At 47.4% G+C, this 11,534-nt stretch overlaps 1 protein-coding gene across 2 annotated transcripts in view; it reads left to right on the top strand.

Annotated features, from left to right (window-relative positions):
• The first annotated feature begins 5,316 nt into the window (after positions 1–5,316).
• Positions 5,317–11,534, top strand: part of ACER2 (alkaline ceramidase 2) — a 30,487-nt gene continuing 24,269 nt past the window's right edge. The window contains exon 1 of one of the 2 annotated variants that reach the window (XM_059141636.1): positions 5,317–5,545. In XM_059141636.1, the coding sequence (XP_058997619.1) occupies positions 5,422–5,545 (124 nt within the window). In that variant the 5' untranslated portion in view covers positions 5,317–5,421. The remainder of the gene's footprint in view (positions 5,546–11,534) is intronic. The other variant, XM_059141635.1, reaches the window with a different exon arrangement.

Below are 11,534 nucleotides of genomic sequence, written 5' to 3'. Positions count from 1 at the left end.
CGTTCTGAAGCAGTCTCCTCTGCAGGGCCTACATTGGCTCTTAGCGTAGACTCCAGCCCCCTACCCCTTGCTTCCCCATTTAATCCGTACATCTCCATTTTAGCAGTTATCTTGTGGTACTCTGATGGTTTGTGGGCCTCTACTAGACTCAGCTGCAGGAGGTCAAGAAGAATATTTAATATGAGGCCTTGCAAAAAGCAGGTGCTCAAAATTGCTGTATACCCTTGTCCCCTTGCAAGCTAATTCTCACAGAGTAACACCTTCTCTGTTGAGAAGCGCCGTCAAAACCCACGTTAAGGGGTGCCTGGGTGGCTCAGTGGGTTAAAGCCTCTGCCCTTCAGCTCAGGTCGTGGTCTCCGGGTCCTGGGATCGAGCCCAGCATCGGGCTCCCTGCTTAGTGGGGAGCCTGTTTCCCCCTCTCTCTCTGCCTGCCTTTCTGGCTACTTGTGATCTCTGTCTGTCAAATAAATAAATAAAATCTTAAAAAAAAAAAGAACAACAACCCACGTTAACAAATTCCATGCCAAAGCCTCAGCCTTCCAATCAGAATTGACTGACTTGTGCTATATATATACCCAGTCCTAACAAATTGCTTGTGGCTTTCCAGTATAGATTAGAGAAAGGAGAGGGGCCCAGGGCCAAAGGCAGGATGTAGCCTCTGATCATCTGTCCGTGAACTACAGCAAATATGGCCACGTTCCTGACATGGCCACAGTAGTGTGTGGTCCTGGGGAGTCCCTGTTTTCTGCACAATTCTGAGCCTGGAGACTCTGTCTTAGATTAAAACAAAAACGAAAACAAAAAACAAAAAAAACCCTTGCTTTATTTCCTTGTTTCCCTCCTGACTGAAGAGGGCAAGCAGACTCTACCCCCTGGTTTCCTCATGCTTAACCAGGGGAAAGAGAGGACAGTCTCTCTTGGGCTTTGGTCTTCTCCTTCCTTTCACTGGTGGTGGCAGTCTTGGCTTGGATTTGACTGATTTTTTTTCAGGCAACCAAAGCTTACTGTCCACAGTGGAGTTTTGCCCTCGTGCACATTGGCTCAAATAGTGGTTCTGCACTTTGAGTGTGGGTTGGAATCTCCTGGAGAGTTTGTTGAGCCTCAGATTGCTGGAATCCACTTCCAGAGTTTGTGAGTCAATAGGTCTGGGGTATGGATCTAGAAATTTGCATTTCTAAGAAGTTTCTAGATGATGCTGAGGCTCTTAGGCTGGGGATGGCCGATTGAGAAACATGGGCCTGAACAGCGAGCCTCAAGCAAGACCATGGTAAGAAACTCTGGCCAGACAGGAAAACACAGAAAATTTCACCCTTGATCGTGCACTTCGTGCTTCATTGGCATAGGTGCCTGCAATTTTTTCCAAGGAAGACTTTGTGACTTGATATTTTCCATTTGTAGAACGAGTTGAACTGGATATTTATTATCAGATATTTACTTAGACCAAATAAACAGAGTTAAAAACTCTGTAAAAAGAGAAGATGCTGGCATCCTGACTTCCCTCCTCAAGGATCTGTATCACGGACTCATATTGAGATCCAAAGCCACACAAGAAAGTCATTGTCGTAAATCAGGAGTGCCCTATTGTCTGCGGTCACATCCCCCAACCCGCTCTCCCCAAGCTCTCTGCTTACACCTGATTTCAGAGTTTTGTATTCAACTATTAAAGGTAGTTGCCAAGGCCTATTGTTAATATAAATCAATTTCAAAATTAATGACCCAATTATAGGTCCTACTGTTAAATTACTAGATGACATTCATTGAAAAAGTGGCAACAATGGGGAGAGTCGATGACAACATCAAAAAGCTTTAACACACTCCCAAGAAGAGCAACACCGGTGTCTTTGGAGAAACGTCCCTTGTGTCCCTGATGCTGTTCGCCAGTAGCCTCAGGCTTAGCACTGTCTCTCTGTGCAATTGTAATTAGAACCCAGGTGGTTGGTTTTGATCTTAAACTAGGATAGTCATTGCCAGTAAGAATTCCTGAGTAGGAGGAAAACTCATCAGTCTCTAGAAGGACCTGCAGAAGAAAGATTTATATCCAGTGAATTCTACATTTTGAGTGGTGCTAAAAAGTCACAGTGTTTTGCATTGTAACATCCTGAAGTCCAGATACATCTTACAGTGAATGGCGTCTTATAATCACGGTTGGCCAAGTGGGGGTCAAGACATGTTGTCATTGCCTGAACACGCACAAACTCTGTGGTTAATCCTGGTGGAATGACTTGGCAGCTGTAATCTCCATGTTTCTGTCAACAGATCCCCTAAGGATTGTCTAGAAAGGAAACATGATGCCTATTGTCTGAACACTTTTCCTTGTAACCTCCAGGTAAGATCAAGAATGTGCTAGTATCACAATATGTACCCTAGGTTTGGAAGCATTTAGGAGTGAAGTGTAGTTAAGAAATGCTGCATCACCAGTGTCTGGTAATTAACAATACGGGGACAGCAATGACTCAGTTGAAAAACGACTAAGTAAAAGAATAGAGATTCTGAGTGTGAAGAAATTAGAAGTCTTTAATAAGTTTGTTGTGTTCCCTTTTTATGTACACACAAGAGTGATAGAAATGTCTAAGTCTAAAAGCTCTCATTCAATAAATATTTAAAAGTCGAAAAGATTAAAAACCTTACAGAGAGTTTAACTGAGTATATCTTTTTTTCTAATAGCAGTTCTCAACCTTTTTGATCTGAGGACTCCTTTTATACTGAAGTTTGAGGATCCTAAGATTCTTTCATGTAGTAATATCAATCAGTATTTATCATATTCAAAAAAATTTTTGAAAGAGAGAGTGTGCACATGTTCTTGTAGGGGGGGAGGGGCAGAGGGCGAGGGAAAGAAGTCTTTTTTTTTTTTTTTTTTTTTAAATAAGATTTATTTATTTATTTATTTATTTGACAGAGAGAAATCACAAGTAGATGGAGAGGCAGGCAGAGAGAGAGAGAGAGAGGGAAGCAGGCTCCCTGCCGAGCAGAGAGCCCGATGCGGGACTCGATCCCAGGACCCTGAGATCATGACCTGAGCCGAAGGCAGCGGCTTAACCCACTGAGCCACCCAGGTGCCCGAGGGAAAGAAGTCTTAAGCAGGTTCCATACCCTGCACTGAGCCCCACTTAGGGCTTGATCTCGCCACTCTGAGATCATGACCTGAGTCCAAACCAGGGGTTAGATGCTTAATGGACTGAGCCACCCAGGCACCCCTCATATTCAATATTAATTTTTTTAATTTTAATTTTTTAAAAGATTTTATTTATTTGGGACAAAGCGAGCGAGAGAGAGAGAGAGGGAGGGAGGGAGAGGTGGGAAGGGGCAGAAGGAGAAGCAGAGCTCCCAATGAGCAGGGAGCCCAATATGGGGCTTGATCCCAGGACTATGAGATCAGGACCTGAGCTGAAGGCAGATGCTTAACCAGTTGAGGCAACTGGGTGTCATATTCAACATTTAAAGAAACTTTTATTTATTTTATTTTATTTTTTTAAAGATTTCTATTTATTTGACAGACATACCATAAGTAGGCAGAGAGGCAGGCAGAAAGAGGAGGAGGAGGCAGGCTCCTTGCTGAGCAGAGAGCCGGATATGGGGCTCCAACCCAGGACCCTGGGATCATGACCTGAGCCGAAGGCAGAGGCTTTAACCACTGAGCCACCCAGGCACTCCTAAAGAAACTTTTAATACCAAAGAATACGCAAGCACAGATTTCATAAGCCGTCAGAGATAATGACATCATTCAGCCTCTGAAAAGCTCCGATGTGCACTGGGGAGAGAATGAGATCCAGAGGGGCAGATTTGTGTTGGCATATCCACAGGAAGAGAGTTTCTACCTTGTGGATATTTATTTATTTGACAGAGATCACATAGGCAGAGGGAGAGGGAGAAGCAGACTCATTACGGAGGAGGGAGCCCGATGCAAGGCTCGATTCCAGAACCCTGAGATCATGACCTGAGCTGAAGGCAGAGAGGCTTAACCTACTGAGCCACCCAGGCAACAGATTTATTTCCACTTATGTGCTGGAAGGAGTACAATGTGGAAAACTGGTGTTGGACCATTGGGAGCGCTGTGAGGCATGGAGAAATGAGCTAATTAAATGTCCTCTGTGGCCATGAGGAATATTCCCCCCAACCCCCAGCTCACACCTGGTGTCCTACAGGCCTGAGTCATTCCAACCTTAAGAGAAGGTACCCGTGAACCTGGGTTCCAGCTCGGTGGAACTGGCTTTCTAGGAGGAAAACAGAGTTGGGACAGAGGAATGAAGGAGTGTGATTTGCCCCCTGGGGAAGAAAGCTGGATTTTTCTGGAGACCAACGGAGGAGTTGGGTCTTACAGTTTCTGGAGCTCTGGGGAGGCCTGCGAATGCCTGTGTGGGTATCTGCTGATGGACACTGGAGGCCAGCCAGGGTTTGCCTGGACGGCAGTCCCTGGGGAGCTCAGATGAGGCTTTAGAGACTACAGCAGCAAAGTAGTTACCAGCCAGTCTGAGAGCATCCTGCATGAGTTTGATTTCTAGCTCTGTCTTACTGGCTGGAATGTCATTGTCACTAGAGCCCACTTTGCAGGATCCCCCTGAGAATAGTAAGTAAGGCACACATGGAAGTTCCTCAAACAGTGCCTGGTGTATCATCAATGCTATACATACACCATCATCTCTTGCACTTTGGATGCCCTGGAGAGGTCATACCTGCCACACCGGGTCCTCCGAGAGTTGCTATGGCTAAAGTTTCACCCTGTGTTTAATTGAAGACCAGATTAAAGACCTAAGGCTGGAGTCCAGGGCACCAAGAGCATCCTGGAAATTGCAGAAGTGCTCTACTGAACTGTGGGTGGTACTGAGCCGTCCACTCCACCCTGTAAGGTCTTCTTGCTCTAGCCCATGGCACTGGGTCCTGCTCAGCAAACCTTCACTGACTTCAGGGGGACAGAAGGCTTTTCTTTCTTGAGTGTGAACACCAGCGTCCCACGCAGGGCACAGCCAGATCAGTGCCAAACTCCTTGAGAGTCCACCGGGGCCTGGATCCTTCAGTGGGTGGTGGGGAGTGGTGGCGCCTGTGTGTCTGAGCCGGGGAGGTGGGCGTGGGCAGGCATGGGCAGGCACGGGGCCGACCTTCAGGGCTTCTGCCACCTGCCATAGCACGGGTATCTGGACTTGCCCCGACCTCTGTCCGCGCTTCCGGACTGCCCCTCCTCCCACACGCATCCCGCCCCCAGGGTGGGCGTGGCCTGCTCGTACCCTTGCCTTCCCCTCCAGGGGGCGGAGCTGGGGGAGGGGTCCACGAGTGAGTCACGTCCAACAGGCGGAGCTGAGCACTAGGGGGCCGGCTGGGGAGGCGCCACATCCGGCGGCTGACTCGTTGTGTATAAAACCGAGGCCGCAGTAGTCGGCTTCCAGCAGCAGCCCTGGGCTCTTTTCGGCTAGGGGAGCAGCTGCTCCAATGCCCCACAGCGGCCATGAGCATCCCGCACTGGTGGGACCAGCTGCGGGCCGGCAGCTCGGAGGTGGATTGGTGCGAGGACAACTACACCATCGTGCCTGCCATCGCCGAGTTCTACAACACGGTGCGGGAGCGGGAGCGGGAGCGGGGATGGCAGGCGGACTGGAGGGAGGGGACCATTTCTAATCGTGGTTGCACCGGGAACCTGGACGTGGGTCCCTGCGTGTATTTGGGGTATGCTCTCTCCAGGGCCAGGGTCGATCCGTGCGCCCCCTTCTCTGCGCTCATTCCAGCTCTCCATCTGTCTGTCCTCTTCTGTCCCTATCCCGACATCTGGGCTTATTCACCCCTTGTCATTTCCTTCTGATGGCTCTATTGTCTTGTTTGACCGGCACCTGTCCCGAAGCCAGTGGTCCGCGCCAGCCCCTCACCTAGTGGGTGACTCGGGGACTGGCGAACCCGCCGGGACAATTCCCTTCCTCCCCTAGGATCTCTGTGGCGTGACGCACTTGGGTCGCATTGTGCGGTTTCTCCCTGAATACCTGCTCGACGAGTGGGTGGGGGGGGGAGGGGAGTTCCCGGGCAGGTTTCAGGGGCAGGGCCCACTGCCACCGCGCTGATTGGCCCCGCCCCGCTAACACACCAATAATAGGTCGAATTACTTTGGGCCAGAATCACGGTGTTACTAGTTCCCATGCCTTTAGTTTCCAGGCTCAGTCCAGCTCCCAATCAACTCCCCCAGGCCTATGCCCTCTCTAGCGATTAAGCCTGAGGAGTGAGAGGGAAGTTTGGGAGTGACTGTGTGCGTGTTTTGTGGGGCTTGCCTTGGTCCCACTACGGGCAGGCTGAAACTTCCACACCGCAGTAGTAGTGGGTGTTGCTCTTAGTATTTATGGGAGGGAAAGCTTGATGCTGGAAGGAAATGCCTCTTCTTTTCGCTGTGCGGTGGCTCAGGATTCTCAGACCAAATGGAAGACTCTGCATGGTCATTTCTGCGGCTGCCCAAACACACACAAAAACCCAGGAGCTCCTGGTTTACAAGTCCCTGTGAATTTGAGGTTGTTCGTTAGGGTTTTCTCCTTGGATTTGCTGGAGAGAATGTACTTGGCATGAGTCAGTCTGGAGGGATCTCTGATGAGCTGGTCACAGCCCTTTCATTCATTGATGATGAAGCTGAACTCTAGAGAAGGGAGCAGTCATCCTCACGTTTCTGGCGCAGTTCAAAAGCCTGCACTCTCCCTCCTTCCTCTCTCACAAATACTCCTGCTTCTTAATTATGACCAGGTTAGTTCTTCAAGAAAACCTGCCCTTTCCTGTCCATCGATCCTGTGAAAAACTAGTGGAGGTGGCTACAGGTCACCTGTTGAACCCCTTCCTTCAGAGAGTACCCTCAGGGGCACACAGTACTGCAGCTGGCTGGGTACTTTGAGTACCCGGTGCTCTTCAGTGTCTGTGGGTGATTAGCCTGGCTGGTCCTCCTGACAGGCCTTGTTCTTTGCAATACCCCTAAACCACCAAATTTGCTTTAGCCCATTAGAGAGCTTTAAATCTCAGAGAAGTGTTTGGTCTCCTGACTTTGTTGAGTCTGGGTCCAAAAGAGCTTAGAAAAAACTGTTTCCTTCTCTGTTTCCTTGCCCTACTTATCTTATGAAGCTTATCACAGGACAAACGTGTGCTTCTCTCTCTCTTGTACTGAGGAAGACAGTGAGCTATTACTTGGTGATAAATAGCTTATTAAATCCTCATTGGAAGGCAGCAGGTCTAATTATCCATTTTAGAATAATCATTACTAATTTTGAGGAAAAGTTTTGGGAACCAAAGATAAAAATCAGGGGATGACTGGGAGAAGGATCTAGAACCTTCTTAATGGGTCTTGGGGGTAGCACATCACTACTACAACTTACGTCACTACTGGCTACCATTAATTGTTTGCTGGGTGTTCAAGCTCTGCTATGTAGTGCACAATCACCCCGTGTGGTGGGCACTCGTCATTAGATCCACTTGAAAGGAAGAAACCAGGGTCTAGAGAGATGACACAATTTGCCAAGGTCAAGAAAATGGCAGAATTAAGAGTTAGACCTTAGCCCATTTGACTCTACAAAGATACTTATCCCGAGGATGCAAATGTCACGTAGTTCCTTTTGACTTTTTTATTTTGCACAGCATAGCTGTTTATAATTCAGTCATTTTTTAACTGAAAACTCCTGCATTGGGACCATTTGATCTACAGGATAGAACTCATGATGTTGGGTATGAAAAAGTTTGTGTAGTTATTTGTTACAGTTGTTTAAAATGTTCACCTTAAAAATAAAATTTACTTGACCAGCAAACATGGGTTTATTTTGGAGTAAGAGAAAATTGCCATTCAGGATAAGTAAAGCTATAGCAAAAGCATAGGCGAGACCAATAAACAAAGGAGCAGAATGTTATCTTATGGAGAAGGAGGAAGTTGGGAGGGGTTGTTTTGAACTGGAGAAACGCAAAGAGTTCAGGGTGATTGTTTCTCATGGGCTGAGGGGTAGGGGTAGTGGATTTCTTGTGGGAGATACAATGTATATCTTTGCCTGTTGGGACCTGGAATAAATTCCTCGGGGACTCTTCTGTTAGGGGTCTGTCATTCACATTGAGTGGTGTGGGTTTCCCCTTCCAGCCTCCCCAGGGAGCATTTCCACGCAACTTCAGTGAGGTTTGCACTTACTAATTTTCACAAATAGTAGTAGCACGATCAGGGTTAAAAAAAAAAATCAGTATGCAAGTTATAAAGTGAAAAATCTGCTTTTTTGTATTATCTTTTCAGACCCTTTCTCAGGCATTGTACAAAACATGCGCATTTGTGTGAGTATATAAAATACATATGTTAAATGTGTACACCCAATATCTAAGTTTTTATTCAGCCCGGTTGAGATCATAACTACACCGACTCCTTTCGATGTCTTCACTTAATAGATCTTAGAGATGGTCCTAGATTGGCTCAAACTTACCTTCCTCTTTACAGTGTCTAATCAGTGTTCCATTGAAGGGACTGACCGTGATTTATTTAACCACTCAATCTCTTATTGATGGACATGTAGGGCGGTTTCTGTTTTACGCTTCGATTTGGTTTTGGAGCAGTGATGCAATAAATATCCTTATATCTGCTTCTGGGTGGACTTATACAAGTACGAATCCTCTGGAGGGAATTCTGGAGGGAATTGCTAGATCAAGGAGAGAGTTTACTCAGAGACTGATAATCGTTGTTAAATGGTCCACCAGAGAGAGTACCCTGTTTATAGTATACTCGCACTGACAGGGTTTGGGTGGACAAAGCCTTTTGCTTTGGGGCCCTGCAAATCTCTATTGCCTCAAGACTTGTCATCATCCTTTGCTTCAGCCAAGCCCACATTTCCCTTCCAAGAATGTGTCATGTTCTTCCATAGCCATTTGCTTCTGCACATTTTGTACTGTTTCTTCCATCTACAAGTTTTATGGATGTGGGTTCCTTTTTATGTTTTAAGTTTCCAGGCTCTAGTCATACCAAATAGAAGGACTCTAGAACGCACTGCTTTAGAGAAAAGTAGGGTCTGCTTTTTAACCACTGGGCTTTGCTTTTGGGGACTGTCTTGATGGGCAGTGACTCAGGGGCTCAGGAGGAAATCCACTGGTGCTGAAAAAAGTCTCGAAGCAAATTATCTGCATAAAACCAGTCCATCATCTGTTGCCTTTCCCAATGAGCTCTGCTACCCATCAAGATAAAGAAGGTAGTTCTCCTGATATGATAAGGCCCATGTCCCCATAGGGCAGAATGACCTATATATTCTGTCTCTGTTCATGGCTAGATCTGTCTGTTTACTGGGCAGCTACTGTGTGCGTGTCACAGAGATCACACCTGCAAACAATCTTTTGGGTGGTGATGGCCAAACCCAGAGAGGTACACAGGTTGGCAAAGGTATTATTGGTATTCCACATGGGGTTCGGGTGCTGGGCAGGAATTTTGCAAGAAGTCTTCTGAGTGGGGTGGCCAACGTATGGTCGTTTGTCCAGGCCTTGCCTGTGTCCCAGGGAACCCTCCTCAGTCCCAGGCAGGCCAGGACAGCTGGTCATCCCAGAGGCATGAGGGCAGCGATGGAGTGGAGGATTAGACATCCGCATGCAGTGAAGAGGCCCAGACCTTCTACTCAGCCGGGGAATACCCCTTAGCTGCTTCTGAACCTTCTGTTCAGAAAATCTCACAGCCTGTTGCTTTGTCAGCATTTACTGTGTGCCTGGGAAAGCGCACACTCCCATGCGTTGGGAGGAGATTGCTGCCTGTTCCTGAGATTATTTTGGGGCGATGTTCCGGAGGAATTCGTGGAATGAGGAACTTTCTAAGGAAATAATTAATACATTTTAAAATTGCGGTTTCCTTTTAATTAAAACAATCTGCTCTGCAGACATTAAGCTAATTAGTGCTCCAAAGCAACAACAGGCTTTCAAAAATACCCCTTGGCTGAACTATTCAACTTCAGTAACCCACACAAGTGTGAAGGGAAGTTTCATTTCTCAGACGAAACGGAGCCACTGAATGTGTGTTTTAACCGGGACTTGTTTGCTTTTCTGTATTTCTTTCGGAGTTCCTTCTTCTTTTTGTCTCGGGGAGAGAGTGTCCCTCTGATTTGGTCTTTTCCTTTTCATAGACGGAGGGCTTTAAAAGGCATGGTGGAGGTGGACCATCATTGGTAGGAGGGCTATGAAGAGGCAATAAGGTGATTTCTGTGTCATTGGGGAGATGTTCAAATGGTGCTTCAAAGTTGAACTCCTTAATACGTGCATTTAAAAAAAATGTTTGAGGTCCCATGACTTTCCTGCAGGTGTAATGAATGACTTCATACCTTTGTGAAAAGTGTGTAAATACATTTAAACGTGTTTAACACAGAAGCCAGCATTGCACTGTATGTTACCCAGAATTTAAATACAAACTCAAAAAGGCAAAAACAAGTGAAGAACACAAGTTGACAAAGCCAGCTTGGGGGGACAGCTTAGCAGATGGCTGTACTTGGCTGGAGCAAGGGAGATTGCAAGGGTTTGAGGCAATGAAGACGAGGTAAAAAGCAAAATGTGTCCTGCCGCCGCCCCCACCACTGACATTGTAGGAGAGGCTGGTCCCTGGGGCTCCTTCCCCTAGATAACCCCCGCCACATGTGGCACTTACAGCAAGTGAGGTCAGTCTGTCTGAACTAAGAGGAGAAGTTTGGCGTAGCCTGTTGTTGGCCTGTTGTTGAAGGAGAGAAGTAGTAGAGTGATGATGTTCTAATACACGATACGTATGTATTCACATAAATGCAAGGAAAGGGACTGGAAGACTGAATCTGAGGGCAACGGGTATCCCCCTGGAGCAGGATGGCAAGGAGACTTGAAACAAAATTACAGAACGGAACAGGAGAACACGTTTCTATCTAAAAGGAGAAAGATCAGGTTTGGGTTATCTCTGGTATAATAATTCCGTTTTCTCCTTCTCCCCCTTTCATTCTTTCTCTGCTCCTGGCAAGGAGAGCCACATTTAAATTGTATCACAGGTGCACAAGGCAGGGATAAGTCAGAATTTTTAGAGAGCCAGCGAAGAGTTCAGCCAAGGAGGTCAGAGTGTAGCTGGAGGGCAGGGGGGCGGGGAGTTGGAGGGAAACAGCTTAGGGCCCGCCCCTGCTCTGTGGGTGATGGGCCAGCCTGCGGAGCCCTTCTGGGTGCTGGATGGTCTTGAAGCACTCTCATTTTTACTCCCGAAGAACTCTCGTTCTTTAAAGGATTCCTTGGAAAGTTAAAGGCTGGGATAGTCAAACAACAGCTTACTGCTGACAATGTATGCGGACCCTAGGCCCAGTTCCTCCTTACCTGCTGCTTAGTGACTGAGAGCGGCCCTGTTTCTAAGCTTGGAGACTGCACCCTGGCTGGGACACCTGACACCATTTATCCAAACCCTCACCCTGGGCTGCAAGTAGCTTATGGGCCTTTCCGGTGAGAAGGAGGAAAAGATCGCCATCAGAGCAGATGAACTAGAAGGAAAGTACCTTTTTCTGCACAACAGGGCAGCCCCACTGGGGATTTCAGGCTTCAGTCTTAACCCCCGGCGGCAACCCTGCACCCATCCCGCCCCTGACCAT

This window comes from Mustela lutreola, chromosome 12 (assembly GCF_030435805.1).
Source record: "Mustela lutreola isolate mMusLut2 chromosome 12, mMusLut2.pri, whole genome shotgun sequence".
NCBI lineage: Eukaryota > Metazoa > Chordata > Mammalia > Carnivora > Mustelidae > Mustela > Mustela lutreola.
This window is presented reverse-complemented; position numbering and strand designations above follow the sequence as displayed.